Raw genomic sequence first — 24,487 nt, 5'->3', positions numbered from 1 at the left:
CTCCCCTCCCCCCACCTCCTTGCTCTAACTTCTCATCTTTTTTTTCCAGTCTTGATGAAGGATTTCACCCCGAAACATCAACTCTATACTTTTTTCCATAGCTACTGCCTGGCCTGCTTGAGCTCCTCCAGCATTTTGTGTGTGTTGCCGGGGATTTGTTGTTTAATTTATCTGCGTTTTCCTTCTTCCTCTGTGTACTGACTGTTGCCTTGGTCATTAAAGGACACACTTTAACTTATGGTAAAATTAACCCATACAGGAAATGATGTAAAAAAACAGCTTACAGTACTATGCAAAAGTCTTGGTCACTCAAGCTATACATACTGTATATACGTGCCTAAGACCTTTGCACAGTACTATGTATCTATAGAAGCTGTTAAAGTACACTTTTTTTTGAGTTTCTCTCCAGCTGACTGGCATATTCGTTTTTCCTTATTCTTAGCAATTTCTTGTTCATCCTTTGCTGAAAGTTGAAATTCTTTTGGCAATGATTTTCTTTTGATCTAATACATCTCTTCAATGTCTTGGCTGGACTACCTTCCTTGTTTTATTTTGCCTTCATTAGATTATAAGACCATAAGATATAGGAGCAGAATTAGGCCATTTGGCCCATCACATCTGCTCCGCCATTTCATCATGGCTGATCCAATTTTCTTCTTAGCCCCAATCTCCTGCCTTCTCCCTGTATCTCTTGATGCCCTGACCAATCCAGAATCTATCAACCTCTGCCTTGGCTTCCACAGCTGCCTATGGCAACGAATTCCACAGAGTCACCACTCTCTGGCTAAAGAAATCCTTTCTCCTTCTCATCTCCATTCTCAAAGGACGCCCTTCTATTCTGAGGCTGTGTCCTCTGATCTTAAACTCTCCCACCATAGGAAACATCCTCTCCATATCTATATCAAACTTTCATCACTTGATAGGTTTCAATGAGGTCACCCCTCATTCTTCTGAATTCTAGTGAATACAGGCCAAGATGCTATTCATATGACAAGCCATTCAACCCTGGAATCATTTTCATGAATCTCCTTTGAACCCTGTCCAGTTTCAGTACATCCTTTCTAAGATAAGGGTCCCAAACCTGCTCACAATACTCCAAGTGAGGCCTCATTAGTGCTTTATAAAGTCTCAAATTATATCCTTGCTTTTATATTCTAGTCCTCTTGAAATGAATGCTAACATTGTATTTGCTTTCCTCACCACAGACTCGCCCTGCAATTTAACCTGGGGTTAAATTTAGGGAATCCTAGCATAAGGACTCCCAAATCCCTTTGCATCTCAGATTTTTGTGTAAAAAAAAAAGCAACCCTTGCATTTCTTATACCGAAGTGCATGACCATACACTTTCCAACACTGTATTCCATCTGCCATTTCTTTGCCCATTCTCCAAATCATTGATATATAATGTAAAAGAATCTGTCCCAACGCACACCCCTGTGGATCACCACTGGTCACCAGCAACCAGCCAGGAAAGGCTCCCTTTATTCCCACTTTTTGCCTTCTGCCAAATTAGCCACTGCTTTATCTATGTTAGAATCTTTCCTGGTAATACCATGGGCTCGTAGCTTGTTAAGCAGCCTCATGTGTGGCACCTTGTCAAAGACTGCCTGAAAATCCAAGTATACATCAACCTATACTCCTTTGTTTATTCTGCTTGTTATTTCTTCATAGAATTTCAACAGTTTTGTCAGGCAAGATTCTTCCTTGAGGAACCATGCTGACTACAGCCTTTTTTATCATGTGCCTCCAAGTACCCTGAGACCTTATCCTTATAATCGACTCCAACGTCTTCCCAACCACTGAGGTCAGCCTAACTGGCCTACAGTTTCCTTTCTTCTGCCTCTCTTCCTTCTTGAAGAGTGGAGTGACATTTTCAGTTTTCCAGTCTTCCGGAACCATTTCAGAATCTAGTTATTCTTGAAAGACCATTACCAATGCCTACACGATCGCTTCAGACCCTTCAGTTTCCCAAGAATCTTCTCTCTCGTTATGGTAACATCACACACTTCGTGCCCCCGACACCTGGAACTTCCACCACACTGCTAGTGTCTTCCACAGTGAAGACTGGCGCAAAATACTTATTCATTTTGACCACCATTTCATCGTCCCCATTACTAACTCTCTAGCATCCTTTTCCAGTGGCTCGATATCCACTCATGCCTCTTTTACACTTTATGTATCTGAAGAAACTTTTAGTATCCTCTTTAATATTATTGGCTAGCTTTCTTTCGTATTCCATCTTTACTTTCCCAATTACTTTTTTAGTTGCTTTTTGGTAGTTTTTAAAAGCTTTCAATCCTCCCAACTTCCCAGTAACTTTTGCTTTATTATATGACCTCTCTTTGTTCTTATGTTTGCTTTACCTTCTCTTCTTAGCCATGGTTGAGGCATCTTGCCTTTAGAATACTTCTTCCTCTTTGTGATGTATATACCCTGTGTCCTTCCAAATTGCTTCCAGAAAATCTAGACATTGCTGCTTTGCCATCATCCCTGCCAGTATTCCTTTCTAATCAATTCTGGCCAACTCTTCTCTCATGCCTCTGTAATTCCCTTTACTCCACTGTAATACTGATACAGCAGACTTTAGTGTCTCCTTCTCAGATTTTAGGGTGAATTCAATCATATTACGATCACTTGACCTTAAGTGTTCTTTTACCTTAAACTCTCTAATCATTCTGGTTCATTGCACAACACCCAGTCCAGAATAGCTGATCCCCTAGTGGGCTCAACACGTGCAGCTCTAAAAAACCATCTCATAGGCACTCTAGAAATTCCCCCTCCTGGAATCCAGCACCAATCTGATTTTCCCAATATACCTGCAAAGTTAAATCCCCCATGACTATTGTAACATTGCCCTTTTTGACATGCATTTTCTATCTCCCATTGTAATTTGTAGGCCACATCCTTACAACTGTTTGGGGGGAGGGGGGGTCTGTATACAACTCCTATCAGGGAGTTCTTGCAGTTCCTTAGCTCTAATCACAGTGATTCAACACCTTCTGACCCTATGCCACCTCTTTCTAATGATTTGATTTCATTTTAGCAACAAATTGATGCTGCCCCTCTGCCTTCTTGCCTATCCTTTCAATACAATGTGTATCCTTGGGCATTAGGCTCTTAGCTATGTTCTTTCAGCCATGATTCAGTGATGCCTGCAACATCATACCTGCCAACCTGCAACTGTGCTGCAAGTTCATCTACCTTATTCCATATATGGCGCACATTCACATACAACATCTTCAGTCCTGTATTCACCCTTTTTGATTTTGTCACACCATGCTAAACCTTTTGATTCCTAACTTTGTCTGAGGTCTTACCAACATCTGCCTGCACAGCCTCTCTGCTATCTGTACTGGGACTCTGGTTCCCATCCTTTTGCAACTCTAGTTTAAACCCCACCATGCAGCATTAACAAACCTTCCTGCTAGGATATTAGTTCCCCTGCAATTCAGGTGCAAACTGTCCCTTCTGTACAGGTCCCACCTGCCTTGGCAGAGAGCCCAATGATCCAAAAATCTTATGCCCTCCCTCCTACACCAACCCCTTAGCTACGTGTTAAAAACTGTATAATCTTCCTAGTTCTGGCCTCACTAGCACATGGCATGGGTAGCAATCCTGAGATCACAGCCCTGGAGGTCCTGCCCTTTGACAGCACCTACTCCCTGAACTCCCTATGCAGAACCTCGTCACTCTTCCTACCCTACATGGACCATGACCTCTGGCTGTTCACTCTCCCATTTAAGAATGCTGAGGACTCGATTTGAGATATTCTGGACCCTGACACCCAGAAGGCAACATGCCATCTGGGATTTTCGTTCTCGCCCACAGAACCTCCTGTCCATTTCCTTAAGTAACAATCCCCTAACAGCACAGCGTGCCTCTTCTTCCTCCCTTCTTTTTTGAGTCACAGAGGCAAACAGTGTCAGAGGCCCAACCACTGTGACTTTCTTCTGTTAGGTCACCCCCCCTCCCCACCCCAGACAGAATCCAGTGATATACTTGTTGTTGAGGGAAATGGCCACAGGGGTACTCTGCACTGGCTCCTTAACCCCTTTCCCCTTCCTGACAGTTACCCAGTTTCCTGTGTCCTGCACCTTGTATGTAACTACCTCTCCATATGTCCTATCTGTCACCTCATCAGCCTCCCGAATAATATAGCTCCAACTCCCTAACAGGGACTATTAGAAGCTGTAGCTAGATGTGCTTCTTGCAGGTGTAATGGTCAGGAATACTGGAGGTTTCCCTGCCTTTGCACATCCCGCAAGAGGAGCATTAAACTATCCTGCCTGACATCTCTACTGTCCTAGCTGAGCAGATAAAAAGAAGAAAAAAATCTGAGCTTTTCTTTCCTTTGCCTTCTCTGAGTGAAGCCTCGAAGAGCTAAAGCCTTAAAATCACCACTCTGACTCTGTCCACTCAGATGATGGCCGTAGTTCTTGCCCCTGCCTTCCTTTAATTTTTTCTTACTAATCAATTCCAAATGCCGATTGGCTGCTGGTCAAAGCGCTATACACTGCTGCAAGCTGCTCCTGCCCTTTATCCTTCAGCAGTGGACCTGATTGAAGGCCCCTCCTCTCCAAATTTCCAATGTCCAGATTGGCCACTGGTCAAGGTGCATATACATCACATATGAAACCCCCTTTTACCAGGCGTCTCTAGGGACACAGCTCATTAGCCCCTCGCTAATGGCCACTGAACTCAGCGGTGAGGAAACAGTACATCTGGGGTCGGTATGACTTGGGTCCCACCAAACTGGGAAGCTGGGATGTTTCGACCACCCGAACCATGATCTGAACGAATACTGTGTAAATACTGCCCATGTGCAATTATCTGTCAGCAAGGAAAGAACAGATTGTACACCACATCCAATTGTAAAAAAAGGATGTATTTATGAAGGTCAGCTTAACCAAACAGTCATTGAAGAAAAAAGAAAAAGAAAGAATAAAATAAATCGGTTCATTATAAGTAAACCAGTCAAATGTGCACAAAATTGGAGCTGATATCTCCCAAAAGCTGGATGTGCCCTTTTACTCACGGTGCCAACTCCTATTCACTAATCACCGGTAGAATTTCCCATCTTGGACTCCATCGAATTGCACGTTTCAGTTTGGTTGAGTCCTCTCAATCTCCTTTCTTCTCCATCTCCTGCCGAAAAGACCTCGACTCACACCAGTGTCCGTCACAAAACCTCTCCCCCAGCATTCTCCAGAACCTTCTCCCAATTCCATCATCCTGATTGGCTGACCCAACATTCCTGGGTTGAACATCAAAACCCCTTATCTTCAACTGAAACCCAAACAATCAGTAGAACACACTGCTTGTACAGTTAACTATTAAATGAAATACCCTACGACATTAGCAGTAAAATCTTAACCAGGGCATACACAAGTGAACAATATTTTAATTCTAAGTCTCTAAATCTGAGAAATCTCTGGTATTTAATTTGATATGAATTGTCCTTTAACTGTGGCTCTTTATCCATGTAGTACAGGTGGTTTCTGTTTATCCTGTCTCAGCCAAGTTAGAATTATAAATACTTCTGATGCATTAGCTTCTTATCATCTAACGAAGGCAATCCAAATTATACAAACCTTTGTGCATATTTTTTTCTACATTGCTCCAAATCTAACACTATCGTACATGTACACGTGTTTTTGACACAAATTCATGTATTGCTAATGTAAGACATTGAGAGCTTGTTTTTCATTTACATTATGCTGCATGAGGGCTGCCCTAAGTCAATCACGGATTTCCACTCTTGTCCTTCAAAGTACCTCAGCACTCACATATTTTAATAGGCCTTGGGGTTGCACAGATAATGCACACATTGCTGATTTGAATCCAGAGGGCCTGAGTGGCCCATGCCTCCCTCAATTGAAAAAAATGTTTTTAGAAAAGATCAATGATGAAATGGTATTAGAAGGGAAATAGGTTTCTTCTGGATTAATCAGACTACATTGGGATGAAGTCACCAATTAAAAATCCCATTGTTTGTGTGAATTAAATGTTTGGTGTTTGTGAAAATGTCAATGCTTGAAATACTCACTTAAACTACAATGGGTCTGTAAACATTCAGTGTTTGACAGTAAAGCTTGGGTAACTCAGCCATATTTGTTTCTATGGTCTTTACTGAGCAAATCAAGATTTGGAAAAAAGATTTTCAGCATTGTTACTTCATTGCTAATAATTCTCAAATGTGAATACCTCTAATTGCAACCTGTGATTTCTGAATATTAATTTAAAAAGGAGTTAAAATGCTATTGATAGAGTTAAATTCAATTATACAAATGACCACCGAAAATTGAAAATTTTGACCACACCCAGATCAAGGCATTTGAACTTTTAGTAGCACAAAAGTATTTTGTGATATTATTGTCAAACATCATTCATTGTTGGGTAATCTGGAAACTATTCCAAAATAAACCACAAAGCTTTAATAATGAAAATCTGCAGGAATAAGATGTGGCAATGCTGCCTGCCATTACTGGATAACTTGTTCTTTGTTCTCTTGAATTCCTCCTAGGTTTGAGTTCCGTATGTACAATTGCATTATAACATTGCTGCTGCCACACTGTGTTAAGACACCACAAAGTCTAGGGTGTTTGGTCTGCTTGGCCTAAATTGTTAAATGCTTTAATCCTTCCAATGTTTAGCACATGAAAGTTACTTTCCTACTAGACAAATTGGATTTAGAATGGATGATATTAGGCTGCGATCCTATAGCTTTTAATTTAAAACCTCTGTTTGATTATGAGGGAGAGCGTGAAATGGAGGTTATTCGCTTAGATCCTCAAAACTTCTAATAAATGCCCAGTAGAGTTGTTAATTGGGGCATTTGGGGTTCAGATAATCATAAATGAGTGGAAATGAACATTGGGTTGAGCATGTTGATACTTGTGGTATTAACTTCAGTCTTTTGTAACGATCAGTTTATGGAGAGCTGTGGAAGACAGGAATGTTTGAGCGGATGACTATCCAAATAGATGAAGACGAACACAGTATTGAGATGCATTTGCCTTACACAGCTAAAACCATGGAAAGGTAAGACTGCCAGCTGCCATACACTGTGAATGAGTGTACATTTATTGGTTTGGTTAGGCTCGCATTGCCTTCTGTGATTCAACTGAGCGGTTTTACATGACCAGTGGAGATGGTGCGGTAATTTTGAGAGAAGTTGTTTCCCTTGACAGGTAAAGGGTGGAGTGGGTATGTGACTTTAAAACTAAATAACTAAAATCAAGCTAGATTTACAAAGTGAGGTGAAGAACTGAGATTTCTTTGACTTGCTAATGAGGCTGAGGGTTGGTTCGCATATACAGCTCTTCGTGTCATCGTCTGTCTTTAATCCTTGCACTGTCCCTGAGTTGACTCTGCTTCCATCCATTCTATAATTATTGCAGACTTAATTATTACAGTGCACTGCTAATTCATCATCCTCACTCTGCATTTAGTAAATTTGCAGTCATCCGAAACTCTGCTGTCTCCTTACTGTCCTGTTCATCTCTCACCCAGTGCTTGCTGACATATTTCTGCTCCCTGGTTAAAAGGTGGCTCAATTTTTAAAAAATAATGACACCATTATTTTGAAATCACCATTAATTTGTGCCTGCAGAATCTTCCAGCTCTACATTGATAACACTTCAAATATAATACTTAATCACCTCAGCTGAAAACTCTGAAGCGCCCTTCTGTAAATCTCTACACTTCCCCAAATTTCTTCTTAAAAACTACCTTCATGAAATAACCTGCCACCTGCCTTAGTTATCTCGCTATGCAGCTTGATGTTGAACTTATGCAAATTCTATGCAAACAACTACTTACGTATCCCCTCAATTTGATAAAAAATTGTTGCAGGTGCTTAAAAGAAGCATATTTGCACAAAATTTGAAACAAAATGTTAGGATGTGTAAGGGAGTGCTTGGTCAGAAAGGTACTTTGACCAAGCAACTTGGAGCAAAGAGAGGCAGAGGCATTTAGGAAAAGAATTTCTGAGCTGAAGGAGCAATTGTCAACAGTGGAGCATGAAAAATCAAGAGTAGGAACCAGAGTGGAAAGAGCGTGCAAATTTCTGAGAATTATAGGACAGGACAATGGTACGTAAACAGTCCAGGCAGGCTTTTGAAGACCAGTAAGTGAATTTTAAAACTGAGGTATTGTTGAGAGCCAAAGTAGATAATAAAGGTTTTGTTTAATTAACTTTGGTTGTTTGGTTCCTTTCAAATAATGAACTGAAACTTGCAGATGTTGAGGGTGATAAATTAGGATTTAGCTTTTTTCTTGAGTTTGATGTTGCACCAATCCTTTTGCAAATGATGTTTAAGTCTTGTAAAATAGAATTTATTGTCTCCAAATGGGTTGTGCTTATTCCACAACTAGCTAAAGTTTGCTGAATTGGAACAAGCTGGGTTTGGTACCAATCACAATAAAGCATAAGTTGTGATAAAGCAGCAGGGGGATAACACAGGGTCATGAAATGGGCTCAAGTTGTGAACTTTGGGATATTTGCTTCTTTCAGGTTATGATGTCAGCATTTTGCATTTGGCCAGGAAACACACAGCAATGTACTTCCCCATCAAGAAAGCCTTAAAGCTCTCCACTTCTTTCTTGACAATTCCCAACCAGTTCCCCTCTACTATCACCCTCCTCCGTCTGACAGAACTGGTCCTCACCCTCGATAATTTCTCATTCGGCTCCTCCCATTTCTTCCAAGCTCAAGGGACACCCATGGGCACTCTCGTGGTCCCTGTATACCTGCCTTTTCGTTGGCTAAGGAACAGCCCATGGTCTCAGTGTACCTTGGTAATGCTCACCAACTCTTTCTACATACATTGACGACTGAAATGGTGCTGCTTCATGCACACATGCTGAGCCCATCAATTTCGCCTCCAACTTCCACCCTGCCCCTAGCTTCACTTGGTCCGTTTCTGACACCTCACTCACCTTTCTTGATCTCCCTGTCTCCATCTCTGGATATCTATCGACATCTTTTACAAGCTACCGATTTCCATGGCTATCCTGACTATACCATTTCCCACCCCGTCTCATATAAAAATGCCATTCCCTTTTCTCAGTTTTTTCATCTCCACCGTATCTGTTCCCAGGACGATGTTTTCCCGAAATTCAGAGATGTCCTTCTTCAAAGAATAGGGTTTTCCTTCCTCCACCACTGATACAGCCCTCGCCAAATGGCCTAATTCTGCTCCTATATCTTGCGTCTTATGGTTTCCCTGACATCCGCACTCACCCCATCTTCACGTTGCCTTAATAGGGTTACAGTTGCTCTTGTCCTCACCGACCACCCCATGAGCCTCTGCGTTCAACACATTCTCCGCAACGTCCTCCATCTTCAGTGGGACCCTACCAACAAACACATTTTACCATCCACCCCCACTGTCCACTTTCCACACAGATCTCTAACTCCATGATTCTCTTGTCCATTCGTCCCTCCCCACTAATTTTCTTTCTGTCACGTTTCCCTGCAAGAGTCGGAAATGCTACACCTGTCATTCACCTCCTCCCCCAGCTCCATTCAGAGGCCAAACAGTCCTTCAAAGCGAGGCAACACTCTACCTGCAAATCTGTTGAGAGTCATCTATTGTATCTGGTACTCCCAATGGAGCCGCCTCTACACTGGTGTCACCCGATGTAGATCGGGGGACTGCTTTGTCGAGCACCTTCGCTCCACAGAAAGCAGGATTTCCTGGTGTCCAACCATTTTAATTTCAATCCACATTCCTAGTCTGTCAGTCAGTCCATGGCCTCCTCTTCTGCCATGATGACACCACTGAAGGTATTTCCCCCCCCCCCCCCCCAACTTACCTCTTCAAGTCCCCACTCTGGCCCACCCCTCCTCACCCTTGGTGTCCCTCCTCCTTCCCTTTCTCCCATTGACTATTCTCCTCTCCTATTATATTCCTTTTTATCCAGCCCTTTTCTTTTTCCACCTATCACCTCCTATTTTATCCTCCCTCCCTAAGCCTCCTGAATTCACCTATTACCTGCTAGCTTGTACTCCTTCCCCTTCCCTACCCCCACCTTATTTTGGCATCTTCCCCTCTCGTTTCCAGTCCTGATGATGGGTTTCAGCCCTAAACGTTGGTTTAAAGGTCCATATCCATAGGAGCTGCCTGACTTGCTGAGTTCTTCACAGAACAGTTCTGGCACAGCTTGGCATTTATTTTTAAAGAACCTTCTTCCCTGTTTAAAATTTAGCAGATTTTATGCCATTACTTTCAGGCCAGGCAAGACTCCTCTGAATTATTGACATTAAGTGGATGCAAATTGTTAAAAATTCATAAGCATTGGATATTCTGTGAAAGCATTTTAGTGCCAAAGTATTCAATACAAACATTATTGGATCAATAGTGGGGTTGGAATTTGGAATTGTGGCTTCATTTACACATCCAGCTGATGATAAAGGCGGTCAATGATTAGAAATGTGTATTAGAAATATAACACAGTGTGACAAAAAGATCTTTTCTCTTTCCAAGTTCTCTCCCTTGACAAGAAATAAATTTGTCATAAATTTCAGTCTGTTGAGATGTTCTTTTAAATGTCTGCGAGCTGCCCTCTCAGTTCAAGTCAGAAGGATATTGGCTGGTGGCAGCTCCTTGATAATCAGTAGTGTTTTTCACTGAGCACTGGTCAATTGCAAGATATAAAATAAAACTGCATAAATTATTTTCAGTGCATTGCAATCTCTTGCCAACTAAACCACTGTTGAAGACTAGTAATGTAGGGAAATGAGGCACTGGCTTGCCCCTCCCCCTGAGCTGTGTTACGTTTAGTGCCCTGGTCATCTGTTCCAGTGATACTGCTTGAGGGATATTATTTGACAGAGCAGTGGGAAGAAGTTCTGGAGACCCATTGCCTTCACCTGAGAAAGCAGATGGAGCCTTTATTTAACCTTCAAAGTTCAAAGTAAATTTATTATCAAAGTTCATGTATGTCACTATATACAACCCCGAGGTTCATTCTCTTGCGGGCATTCACAGTAAATGCCAGAAACAGAACAGAGTCAATGAAAGACTGCCCCCAACTGGACGGACAATTAACGTGAAAAAAACAAGTTGTGCAAAGACAAAAAGAATAAATAAATAAATAAATATCACATATAGCACATGAGACAAAAGTGAGTCCACAGGTTCTTGGAAAGTTCAGTGATGGGGGCGAGAGAAGTTGAGTAAAGTTATCCCCTCTGGTTCAAGAGTTTGATGGTTGAGGGGTATGAACGGTTCCTGAACCTGGTGGCGTGAGTCCTGAGGCTCCTGCACCACCCTCCTGATGGCAGCAGTGAGAAGAGGGCATGGCCTTGGACGGTGGGGGTCCTTGATGATGGATGCTGCTTTCCTGCAACAGCACTCCTTGTAGATGTGCTCAATGGTGGGGAGGGATTTACCCGTGATGGACTGGGCCGTATCCACTACTTTTTGTCAGCTTTTCCGTTCAAAAGCATTGGTGTTTCTATACCATGACACGATGCAACCAGTCAATATACTCAACACTACACATCTGTAGAAGTTGAAGTTTTAAACTGCATGCCAAATCTTCGCAAACCTCTAATAAAGTAGAGGCTCTGCCATGCTTTCTTCATAATGGCACTTATGTGCTGGACCCAAGACACATCCTCTGAAATGGTAACACTGAGGAATTTAAAGTTCTGCAATCAATCAGTACTTCAGAGCTGTGACAGCTCAGTCAATGAGTTCACGTCTCTGGAATGGGCTTTAGAGCACGACTTTCTGAACTGGAGAGCTGTACTGCTGAATGACTGCTGATAATCGGGAAGCAAGCGAATAATCCAAAATATAGTAATAATCACAAAGTTTAACTTGAAACTGCTAACAATTCTGTTTTGTCTCTATTTGTTGTTTAATTTAAATATTTTGTTTGAAATGACCATTTCTTTCTGTGTTTTTAACCAGCCAAAAAGATGAGTTAACTATTGTTCCTGTTTTGGTTGGAGCATTGAGTGATTCCAAAGAACAGATGTACGGGGAGCTGTTTAGTAAATACCTTGCAGATCCTCTAAATCTCTTTGTGATTTCATCAGATTTCTGTCACTGGGGTATGTACCTGTTTCAATCACGCTCTGATTCTGTTGTTGGAAACATTCAGAGAACAACAACTACTATGTTTAATTCAATCACTAAAGGAAGAAGCCTCCTATCTGTTAACATTTTTGACTGTTTTCTCCCAACCTTTCGTCTTTGACGCATTTTCACACAGCAGTGCATATACCCAGAGATGCATTGTACATTCATGTATGCATTCACACACACAGTACATTTTGTACACCTTCCCTCCCTCCCTCTCTCTGTCTCTCTCTCTCTCACACACACGCACACAACACAGTTTGAAGTGCACATACATAGGACAATACCACACATCTGCACACTCACCCCTATGCTAATATACACACATGCACATTGACACACTTGCATTGTCAACCCATACCAACATTGCTACAGACAGAAATACTCAATACATTGGCATCCACCTCTGGCACCAATATCAGCATATCTGCCTCTATACTGCATACACATCAGTATCCCAACACACTGACAATTCATGAATATATGGCATACTTTCTAGTTACACATTCATATTGTGCTCTATTTCAAAGGATAGAGATCGGAACAGTTGGAAGGTAAATGAACAAACAGCAATGGTTTGAACAGAGTCTGCCCACAGAATGCAGTTGCCGAGGTGAAATGGGGCTCAATTCTGGTCATCTCCAGTTAACCTCTGAAATCCGTTTCCACCAATTGCTTATTCCATTGCACTTATAAACATGGAAATATAAGAAGTGTTTTACGTATTTGGATGGGCTGTTTATAAATGTTCAGAGCATGTTAATGGTTTTGTATCATTCACCTTCAAATATCTTAACTAATCTGTCTGTAAGAAGTGGCGATTAAAAACCTTCACTGAAACAAACGTTTTTTTTTTTACAAAGTTTACAACTGTATAGCTGCCCTTTTCTGATACTTATTGCTAGGGATTCTACAGAGGTTTTAGTATGAAGGCATGTTGCTAGGAGGCACTGTACATTAGCTTACCTTTTAACCTGCTACTCAGATACTAAATTATCTTTAAATGCCAGTGAGCTATAGAGATAGAAATTGGAGGCAGGGAGTTAAGTGGCTGAATGAGTTGGGTTTTCATCTTCTCAACTTGGGTTAAAATCCAGTATCCTTGCAGCCACAGATTTAAATACAGCACTGTTCCTGGATGAACACTATTTGCCATTCTCACACAAAAGTAATCAAGTGCTCTTTGTGGAGAATGGACAGTGCTATGTTTCTTTCGGGTTAGGGCCAGAGTGTAGGGTGCTTTCCCCAACATCTGACTGATCGGGAGGTGCTTCAGACCATCAGCCGAAGCTTGATTGAGAAAGTTTCATATGAGCATCTCTCACATTGAAAACCAAACATAAACATAATGAAAAAAAAGTTCATGCAATTTATAATGTATATGTAATATACATTTACAGCTGAAGTCAGAAGTTTACATACACTTAGGTTGAAGTCATTAAAACTCATTGTTTAACCACTCCACAGATTTCATATTAGCAAACTATAGTTTTGGCAAGACATTGAGGACGTCTACTTTGTGCATGACTTGAGGAATTTTTCCAGCAATTGTTTACAGACAGATTATTTCACTTTTAATTGACTATATCACAATTCCAGTGGGTCAGAAGTTTACAAACAATATCAAAAGAAATCAGCCAAGACCTCAAGAGAAAAAATTGTGGACCTCCCCAAGTCTGGTTCATCCTTGGGAGCACTTTCCAAATGCCTGAAGGTACCACATTCATCTGTACAAACAATAGTATGCAAGTATAAACACCATGGGACCACACAGCCGTCATACTGCTCAGGAAGGAGATGCATTCTGTCTCCTAGAGATGAACGTACTTTGGCGAAAAAACTGCAAATCAATCCCAGAACAACAGCAAAGGACCTTGTGAAGCTGCTGGAGGAAACAGGTAGACAAGTATCTATATCCACAGTAAAACGAGTCCTATATCGACATAACCTGAAAGGCTGCTCAGCAACGAAGAAGCCACTGCTCCAAAACAGCCATAAGAAAAGCCAGACTACAGTTTGCAAGTGCACATGGGGACAAAGATCTTACTTTTTGGAGAAATGTCCTCTGGTCTGATGAAACAAAAATTGAACTGTTTGGCCATAATGACTATCGTTATGTTTGGAGGAAAAAGGGTGAGGCTTGCAAGCCGAAGAACACCATCCCAACTGTGCAGCATGGGGGTGGCAGCATCATGTTGTGGGGGTGCTTTGCTGCAGGAGGGACTGGTGCACTTCACAAGATAGATGGCATCATGAGGAAGGAAAATTATGTGGATATATTGAAGCAACATCTCAAGACATCAGCCAGGAAGTTAAAGCTTGGTCGCAAATGGGTCTTCCAAATGGACAATGACCCCAAGCATACCTCCAAAGTTGTGGCAAAATTGCTTAAGGACAACAAAGTCAAGGTATTGGAGTGGCCATCACAAAGCCCTGACCTCAATCCGATAGAAAATTTGTGGGCAGAGCTGAAAAAGCGTGTGCGAGCAAGGAGGCCTACAAACCTGACTCAGTTACACCAGTTCAGTCTGGAGGAATGGAACAAAATTCCAGCAACTTATTGTGAGAAGCTTGTGGAAGGCTATCCAAAACGTTTGACCTAAGTTAAACAATTTAAAGCCAATACTACCAAATACTAACAAAGTGTATGTAAACTTCTAACCCACTGGAAATGTGATGAAAGAAATAAAAGCTGAAATAATCACTCTCTCTACTATTATTCTGACATTTCACATTTTTAAAATAAAGTAGTGATCCTAACTGACCTAAGACAAGGAATGTTTTCTAGGATTAAATGTAAGGAAATGTGAAAAACTGAGTTTAAGTGTAATTGGCTAAGGTGTATGTAAACTTCTGACTTCAACTTTAATGGATTTACTGAGAACCACATCATAAAGGAATACAGATTCCTTATGTGTAGAATATTAGTTAACAAAGATTTCACAAGAACCATGCCATTATGCCTAGAACTCTGGATATTCACAGTAGATCAGGAGGCTACTTGGATTACAATACTGCAGTGGTAACACAATAGTACTGGTATAGTTAGAGATGCAATGTTTCTAGCTGGGATGAAGTGTGCCCCACCATCTCTATCTTCGATTTTTGACCTTTGTTATTTTTCAGGACAACGTTTCCGATACACGCATTATGATGAGAGTCAAGGGGAGATCTACAGATCAATTCAGCACTTGGATAAAATGGTATGGGAAATGATGGGTTATTTCGAGGAAGTAGACCCCTTTCTTCCTCCCTCTCCCTCCCCCATGTACTCTGTTCCAGCTTCATTTGTTTTTAATAAGCTACCGATACCAATAAACTATACACTAATTTGCTCACGGAGTTCTATTGTACTGAGCCCATGATCCTTGCACAGAATGTGCAACATAAAAAGTCACTTGATCCAACAGGTTTGTGCATTTTTGGGACATGGGCATCGCTGGAGAGGCCAGCATTAATTGTCCAAATCTAATTGCTCGAGGTGTTAGTAAGCTCTTGCCTTAAACTTCTGCAATCCCTCTAGTGAATGTACTTCCACAGTGCTTTTGAGGAGAATTCCCAGATCTTTACACAGCCACAGGGTCTTGGTACCAGAGGTGCTGTGTTTGGGGAGGTAGCGTGGATCAGTAACTGTAGGTAATATACACATTGCTGCCAGTGCTGGAGGGAATGCACATTTTACATGGTCAGTCTGTGGCAGTCAACCAGTTTTGGTGTTGAGCTTATTATGAGTTTTAGAGTTACTGTAATTTTTATTCTAGTCCTTGTGCTTATTCATATTTCTCTTTATAAAAAGAAGTCGCTGTGCGATGTGTCTCAGTTGATCTGTGTAATGGAAACCCTATTGTTTCTGCCTCCGGCAGCCCATTTCGTTTACTCACCACTCTCTGCGTAAAAAAAACTTAGCCCTGACATGTCTTCTGTACCTACTTCCAAGCACCTTAAAACTATTCTCTCTCGTGCTAGCAATTTCAGCCCTGGGAAAAGCTTCTATCCACATGATCAATGCCTCTCATTATCTTGTACACCTCTATCAAGTCACCTCTCATCCTCCGTCGCTCCAAGGAGAAAAGGCTGAGTTCACTCAACCTATTTTCATAAGGCATGCTCCCCAATTCAGGCAACATCCTTGTAAATCTCCTCTGCACCCTTTCTATGGTTTCCACATCCTTCCTATAGTGAGGCAACCAGAGTTGAGCACAGTACTCCAAGTGGGTTCTGACCAGGGTCCTATATAGCTGCAACATTACCTTTCAGCTCTTAAACTCAATCCCACGATTGATGAAGGCCAATACACCGTATGCCTTCTTAACCACAGAGTCAACCTGCACAGCAGCTTTGAGTGTCCTATGGACTCGGACCCCAATATCCCTCTAATCCTCCACATTGCCAAGAGTCTTACCATTAATACTATATTCTGTCATCATATTTGACCTACCAAAATGAACCAGCTCACACTTGTCTGGGTTGAACTCCATCTGCCACTTCTCAGCCCAGTTTTGCATCCTATCAATGTCCTGTTGCAACCTCTGACAGCCCTGCACCCTATCCACAACACCCCCAACCTTTGTGTCATCAGCAAATTTACCAACCCATCCCTCCACTTCCTCATCCAGGTCATTTATAAAAATCACGAAGAGTAGGGAGTCCCAGAACAGATCCCTGAAGCACACCACTGGTCATCGGCCTCCATGCAGAATATGACCTGTCTGCAACCATTCTTTGCATTCTGTGGGCAAGCCAGTTCTGGATCCACAAAGAAATGTCCCCTTGCATCCCATGCCTCCTCGCTTTCTCAATAAGCCTTGCATGGGGTACCTTATCAAATACCTTGCTGAAATCCATATACACTATATCTACCACTCTACCTTCATCAATGTGTTTAGCCACATCCTTAAAAAATTCAGTCAGGCTCATAAGGCACGACCTGCCTTTGACAAAGTCATGCTGACTATTCCTAATCATATTATGCTTCTCCAAATGTTAATTAATCCTGCCTCTCAGGATCTTCTCCATCAACTTACCAACCACTGAAGTAAGCCTCACTGACCTATAATTTCCTGGGCTATCCCTACTCCCTTTTTTGAATAAGGGAACAACATCTGCAACCCTCCAATCTTCTGGAACCTCTCCCATCCCCATTGATGATGCAAAGATCATTGCCAGAGCCTCAGCAATCTCCTCCCTCACTTCCCACAGTAGCCTGGGGTACATCCCATCCGGTCCCAGTGACTTATCCAACTTGATGCTTTCCAAAAGCTCCAGCACATCCTCTTTCTTAATATCTACATTCTCAAGCATTTCAGTTCACTGCAAGTCATCCCTACAATTGCCAAGATCTTTTTCCATAGTGAATACTGAAGCAAAGTATTCATTAAGTACCTCCGCTATTTCCTCCGGTTCCATACACACTTTTCCATTGTCCCACTTGATTGGTCCTATTCTCTCACGTCTTATCCTCTTGCTCTTCACATACTTGTAGAACGCCTTGGGGTTTTCCTTAATCCTGTTCTGCCAAGGCCTTCTCATGGCCCCTTCTGGCTCTCCTAATTTCATTCTTAAGCTCCTTCCTGCTAGCCTTATCATCTAGATTCTTATCATTGCCTAGTTTTTTGAACCTTTCGTAAGCTCTTCTTTTCTTCTTGGCTAGATTTACAACATCCTTTGTGCACCATGGATCTTGTACCCTATCATCCTGTCCATGTCTCATTGGAACGTATCTACTCAGAACCCCATGCAAATATCCCCTGAACGTTTGCCACATTTCTTCGGTACGTTTCCCTGAGAACATCTGTTTCCAATTTATGCTTCTAAGTTCCTGCCTGATAGCCTCATAGTTCCCCTTACTCCAATTAAACGTTTCCCTAATTTATCTGTTCATATCCCTCTCCAATGCTACCGTAAAGGAGATAGAATTGTGATCACTATCTCCAAAATGCTCTCCCACTGAGAGACCCGACAACTGACCAGGTTCAGTTCCCAATACCAGATCAAGTATAGCCTCTCCTCTTGTAGGCTTATCTACATATTGTGTCAAGAAACCTTCCTGAACACACTTAACAAACTCCACCTTATCTGAACCCCTCACTCTAGGGAAATACCAATCAGTATTTGGGGAAATTAACATCTCCCACCACAACAACCCTGTTATTACTACTCCTTTCCAGAATCTACCTCCCTATCTGCTCCTTAATGTCCCTGTTACTATTGGGTGGCCTATAAAAAACACCCAGTAGAGTTATTGACCCCTTCCTATTCCTAACTTCCACCCACAGAGACTCCATTAACAACCCCTCCATGACTTCCTCCTTTTCTGTGGCCGTGACGCTATCTCTGATCAATAGTGCCACGCCCTCCACCTCTTTTGCCTTCCTGCCCCTGCACCATCCAAGTCTCTGTAATGGCCACAACATCATAGCTCCAAGTGCTGATCCACACTCTAAGCTCATCTGCTTTATTCATAATACTCCTCGCATGAAAATAGACACATCTCAAACCATTGGTCTGAATGCGTCCCTTCTCTATTACCTGCCTATCCTCCCTTTTGTGCTGTCTCCAAGCTTTCTCTGTTTGTGAGCCGACCTCCCTTTCCTCCGTTACTTCAGTTTGGTTCCCACCCCCCAGCAGTTCTAGTTTAAACTTGCCCCAGTAGCCTTAGCAAACCTTCCTGCCAGGATATTGGTCCCCTTGGATTCAAGTGCAACCTGTCCTTATTGTACAGGTCACACCTGCCCTAAAAGAGCTCCCAATGATCGAGAAATCTGAATCCCTGCCCCCTGCTCCAATTCCTCAGCCAAGCATTTATCCTCCACCTCAATCTATTCCTATACTCACTATCATGTGGATGAGGAGCATTTGATGGCTGTTGGCCTGTACTCACCGGAGTTTAGGAGAATGGGGGGAGGGGGATAGATCTCATTAAAACTTATCAAATATTGAAAGGCCTAGATAGCATGGATGTGAAGAGGGTGTTCACTATAGTGGGGGATTCTTAGATCAGAAGGCACAGCCTCAGAATAGAGAGGTGTCCATTTAGAACGGAGATGTGGAGGAAATTCGTTAGCCAGAGGGTGGCGAATCTGGAGAATTCATTGTCACAAATGGCTGTGGAGGCCAAGTCGTTGGGTATATTTAAGGCAGAGGTTGATAAGATTCTTGATTAGTCATGGCATGAAGGGATACGGAGAGAAGGCAGGAAATTGGGGCTGAGAGAGAAAATGGAGCTGCCAAGATAAAATGTAGCAGACTTTATGGGCCAAATGGCCTACTTCTGCTCCTATTATGGTCTTATGAACCAGGCGAGATCTCCCCAGACTGTTTGCCTCTTGCTAAACTATATGATTGAAGTACATGAAGTTTAATTACAGTTGAAAAGTGAGAATGACTCTCAACCAGGAAAAATGACTGTACCTATTTGTTTGGGCACTAATGGACTCCTATTATTGCCTTCAGTTGGATGTTATTTCTGAGTGTCTCTCCTCACCATTTAATATTTCTCTTCTGCAAGGAAACATTACGTTGGAAACCTGCTTGCATGTCAGATGTCATTTTCAGCAGCTTCAACCCTAGGCTGTGGAATTTGCCCCCCAAAACCTCTCCATCTCCTATTGGACCAAGCCTTTGGATGTGTTTCAGTGTTTCTTTTCATGTCTGTGCGTCAAATAATATAGTACTGTGTAAAAGTCTTAGGCAGGCACGCACACACAGAGCTAGGGTACCTAACTTTTACACAGTACTATATTTATCAACTTGGTGTGGAGAGCGAGTTTGTAAATTTGGCGGAAGCAAAGGATTTGGGGAATGGTGAGGGCGGAGTGTCCCAGGAGGGATGTGGTACATGAGGCAGAGAAGAAGTGCCGGGGGGGTGGGGGGAGGGGGGGTGGTTCGGTGGTGCACATGCAGACACACCCAGCTCTGAGACACCAAGCAAGGTCTATTGATTCCAAACAATTGGTTTATTGATCATTACAGAATGTCTCTCTAGTTCTTCTCACTCCCTCCCCTCTCCCTTCCCCTTTTCCCAACCATGATTCCTCTCTCCCTGAACCCTCCCTGCTCTGTTCACAACAGACTCGTATCAGACCACAGGAGATTCATCATCACTCACTTATGTCATGAAATTTGTTTTTTTTTGTTTCAGCAGTATAGTGCAATTTTAAAAATTATTACAGTATCGTGCCTCAGACACCCGAACTATATATATGTGCCTAAGACTTTTGCACAGTACTTTGTCTATTAATGCTCTAATGTGTCTCAGGATATTTTACTATGTTTACTGTGCTATACAAACACAGGCTGTGTTGCAAATTTTGTCAATTACATGCAGATTTTTTTTCTTGTGAGTGGTTTCAGTAACTCAATGCCTTTTCTAAATGACCCGCCAGTTTCACACACAGTACATATCTTAAACCCTTACTCCTGTCAAATCTTTGTCTACTTTTCAGTGGTAGCTGAGGTCCCATTTCTTGACATGTTTTCTTTGAAATGGAAAGTTGTCGGAGCTTTGAGTTGCTGCAAGCTTGAACATATTATTAATGAGCTTTAGGCTTACTTACAAATAGAACACAGCAATGATTGGCAGTTGGAAATGATAAATGTGTGTAGATTGTGTGCCTGCATAGATTGAGCAAGATTTGGTAGCTGGGAAGGCAATGAGTGAGAGAATGTATAACAGGATTTGTTGAAAAGAACTGGCTCAAAGGAAAATGGGGCTTAATTAATTTCTAGTCAAGAGGCAATAGAAGGAAATATGATAACTGACAAGGATAACTTTATGTGGATAATTAGGAGAAGAATTTTATTGAAGCAATTACTTATGTAAAAATGTTCATCAATTCATCGTACTGAACTTTGGTCCTGATGACTTGAAGCAACAGTGCTTCAGATATATGGAAGCTGGATGGAGGATTGGCTGGCTGAGCTAAATGATATAATTCAGAAGTATATAAGTCCAGCAGCAAGTGTCACCGATTATTCATTGTTTTGCAGTGTTTAGTTTTATGGTAATTTTATGCCTACATAAGGACCATGGCCCTCCATACCTGTACTATCTATGTATCTATCCAAACTTCTCAAGGTTTAAACCTTGAAATCGAGTGATTCTGATTAAAGTTCCCAGGTGTGATATCACATTGAACAGTGAAGAGGAGGGCACTGAGGAGAGTGGTAGAACAAAGGATTTGGGAATACAGGTCCATAATTCCTTGAAGGTGGTATCACAGGTAAATAGGGTCATAAAGAAAGCTTTTGGCACATTGGCCTTCATAAATCAGTGTATTGAGCACAGGGGATGAGATTATGTTGAAGTTGTATAAGATGTTGGTGAGGCCTAATTTGGAGTATTGTAGCGCAGTTTTGGTCACCTCCCTACAAGAAAGATGTAAACAAGTTTGAAAGAGTACAGAGAAAATTTGCAAGAATTTTGTCGGGTCTGGAGGACCTGAGTTATAAGGAAAGATTGAAAAGATTAGGACTGTATTCCTTAGAATGTTGAAGAGTGAGAGGAGATTTGATATATACAAAATTATGAGGGATACAGATAAAGTAAATTCAAGCAGGCTTTTTCCACTGAGGTTGGGTGGGACTACAACCAGGTCATGGATTCAAAGTGAAAGATAAAAAGTTTAAGGGGAACATGAGGGAAACTTCTCCACTCAGAGTTGTGAGAGTGTGGAATGAGCTGCCAACACACGTGGTGCGTGTGAGCTCAATTTCAAGGTTTAAGGTAAGTTTGGATAGGTACATGGATAGTGGAGGTATGGTTCTTATGTAGGTTGATGAGAGTAGGCAGTTTAAATTGTTTTGGCATGGACTAGATGGGCCAAAGGGCCTGTTTCTGTGCTGTACTTCTCTATGACTATCAGCCGAAATTCTATACGGTAACAGGAATCGAAGATGAGTCATAGCTGTACTGAGCAGTAACATGAGGTGAAACCCATTCTGGCCCATTTCCTAATGCCATTGTAGAGTTCTGGCAGATTGTACATCAAGCCTAGCTTGCTATTTAGCCCTCCCTGCCAGTGCAGAGACATGTATTCATGAAAAGTGCAGACATTTATAATCTCAGTATAAGATGTAGTACAAATGTAATTTTCCCAACATAATCATTGGTTGCCTTTAAAGTTTTGAGTATGCCTTTGTGTTTTTTTACTTTTTTTAAAAAAAGGGAAAAATTTGTGAGTTTCAATAGAAATCTGTAAAATAAAATCAGAATGCAACTGAGAGGCGGGAACAGACTAACATTCTGAAAAAAGTCAACCTGTTACTTCTCTGACAGCAGCTAATCACTGCATTTCTGGGCTTTACCAGCTTCTGAGCCTTTTATACTTGCATGTAGTGTGTTAACCTGTACACGATTAGTCATTGTACCTTGGACAGAAGTGATCTATTACACACAGGAAGAGATGATTTTGAAAGGCAACAGGATTTGTAAAGTATCTGTAATGTGGACAGCTTTACATTGGAATCACTGAATGGATTACTTTGCAGTAAACCATATCACTTAATCTGTTTTATTTCAGGGTATGGATATTATAGAGCAATTAGATGCTGTATCATTTAACAACTATTTGAAGAAATACCACAACACTATCTGTGGTCGCCACCCAATTGGGGTTCTGCTCAATGTAAGTTAAAAGTATCCAAGTCTGTTGTGTTTTTAACCTATTCACCCTCTGTACTGTTATGTCTCCTTCTCTTTAAATGCATTCTATTACTGTACATAATTACTCACATCAGGGCTATATGACATTTGGTAGCAGTTGCCAAATACTCTCCAGTAATATGTGCTGGAGGGAGATGCATTAATTAAAATCCTGAACAAAAGAAGTCCAGCATTTTCTTGGAAAAGCATTCAAAATCAGCTTTTAGAGTATGAGCCATACCCATTTTAGAGTCTCCATTATGTTTCAACAAATAGCCCTCTCTCAGATGAGGAACAAGCTAGAGATTCCAGTCTCAGAACAGACCATATGTAAATGTGAAAAATTAGTTCCTTGCATACAGAGAGAGAGTTCTCGATAAAATTCAAAATCATGTTCCCGTGTATGAGGAGAAAATGTATCCTTATTTGCTGTGAGTGTACTGTGATAGCTGATCACTGTCAGAACTTCCAGCAGTCACACACGGCTTCCTTCCCCTTCCTTTCAATTCCTATTGGAGTAGGTGGCACTACTAAGACATTAAGAACTGTTCCTTTTTCTCCTTCAGGCAGTGACGGAATTAAGAAAGAGTGGGATGAACATGGCTTTCTCATTTCTGAACTACGCTCAATCAAGTCAATGCAAAAACTGGGAGGATAGTTCCGTTAGCTATGCTGCGGGTACTCTGATGGTCCACTGAATCACTGCTACTCAGGAAAGCCACTTCGTTCTCCGTCTCCTGATCCCAGCCTCCCTTCAAAAACATACATCCATCATTTGGAGCTATCGGATGTTGAACATTTGAACTCTTCTTCCCCAAAGTGTAGCCCCTCATAGTTTTGATTGACATATGCTCTGTTTTTTCCCCCCTCCTTTTTAGACTGGTGAGGTGCAGGAAGACATTAACTAGCATTTAAGTTGGCCAGTGCTGGCAGTATAAAACAATAGATGTGTACTTGCTTACAGATAGTTTGGCAGGACGTGGGTAAGAGTGTACCATTTATATCCGAATCAGTCGCATTATAATCTCATACCATAGTTACTCAAGTATAAGCTGCAGTGCTGCCAACATTGTATAAGGATTTTTTTTGTTTAGTTGCTAATAAAGGGCTACACACAATAAAATGGTCTTATGATTTAGATTTCCTGCTATCTGATGTGTAATCTGAATTGTCACTAACTGTAGTGTTTTTATTACCTATTTCTAAAAACAATTAAAGTTTATTCTTGATTATTTTTCTTACTTTTGACATACTTTTAACAGTTTCAAATTTTACCTAGACTTTTCTCCAAGCAGGAAGTGCCCAGTCATTCCCCTGGTGATAAAAGCAGTTTCTCCCTTTTCTTTTCCAGCGGGTTAGCTCAGTAAACAAAACTGTTACTGTCTGGTGCCAGGCAGGAAATGAAGCACTATGTGAAACAAAACATGCTAGCTAGCTAGAAACTCAATTACTGAACAATCACAACAAATCCATTTACTTGACCTTTCTCCTGAAATGTTGTCAGGTGCTCTGTCCTTTGTTGTAGTCCCAACCTATCTTGGCTGTTATCCTGATCCTCAGAGTTAAGAAGAAAATACCTTTCTGAGGGTCTGGGTCCTGTTGGGGCATGCTCAGACAGCAGGGCAGCATAAAGGGCAAGGCAGAGAAAAGAGTGAGAAGTAAACCTGGAGTTTGTGGTTCTTTCAGAAGGAAACTTGAGGAATTCAGATACTTCCCAGAAAAGCAGTTGAGAATTGATTTTCTTAAAAAA

The 24,487-nt window shown here is 41.6% G+C and overlaps 1 protein-coding gene across 1 annotated transcript in view; it reads left to right on the top strand.

Moving 5' to 3' along the window:
• Positions 1-23,971, top strand: part of memo1 (mediator of cell motility 1) — a 71,955-nt gene extending 47,984 nt beyond the window's left edge. The window contains exons 5-9 of the mRNA XM_073051413.1: positions 6,930-7,041; positions 11,925-12,067; positions 15,222-15,298; positions 22,616-22,720; positions 23,304-23,971. Coding sequence (XP_072907514.1) covers positions 6,930-7,041; positions 11,925-12,067; positions 15,222-15,298; positions 22,616-22,720; positions 23,304-23,435 — 569 coding nt within the window. The 3' untranslated portion in view covers positions 23,436-23,971. The remainder of the gene's footprint in view (positions 1-6,929; positions 7,042-11,924; positions 12,068-15,221; positions 15,299-22,615; positions 22,721-23,303) is intronic.
• The last annotated feature ends 516 nt before the right edge of the window (positions 23,972-24,487 follow it).

The sequence above is a fragment of the Hemitrygon akajei genome, chromosome 7 (genome assembly GCF_048418815.1).
Source record: "Hemitrygon akajei chromosome 7, sHemAka1.3, whole genome shotgun sequence".
Classification (NCBI taxonomy): domain Eukaryota; kingdom Metazoa; phylum Chordata; class Chondrichthyes; order Myliobatiformes; family Dasyatidae; genus Hemitrygon; species Hemitrygon akajei.
Note: the sequence above shows the minus strand (reverse complement) of the source record. Positions and strands in the feature narration are given on the sequence as shown.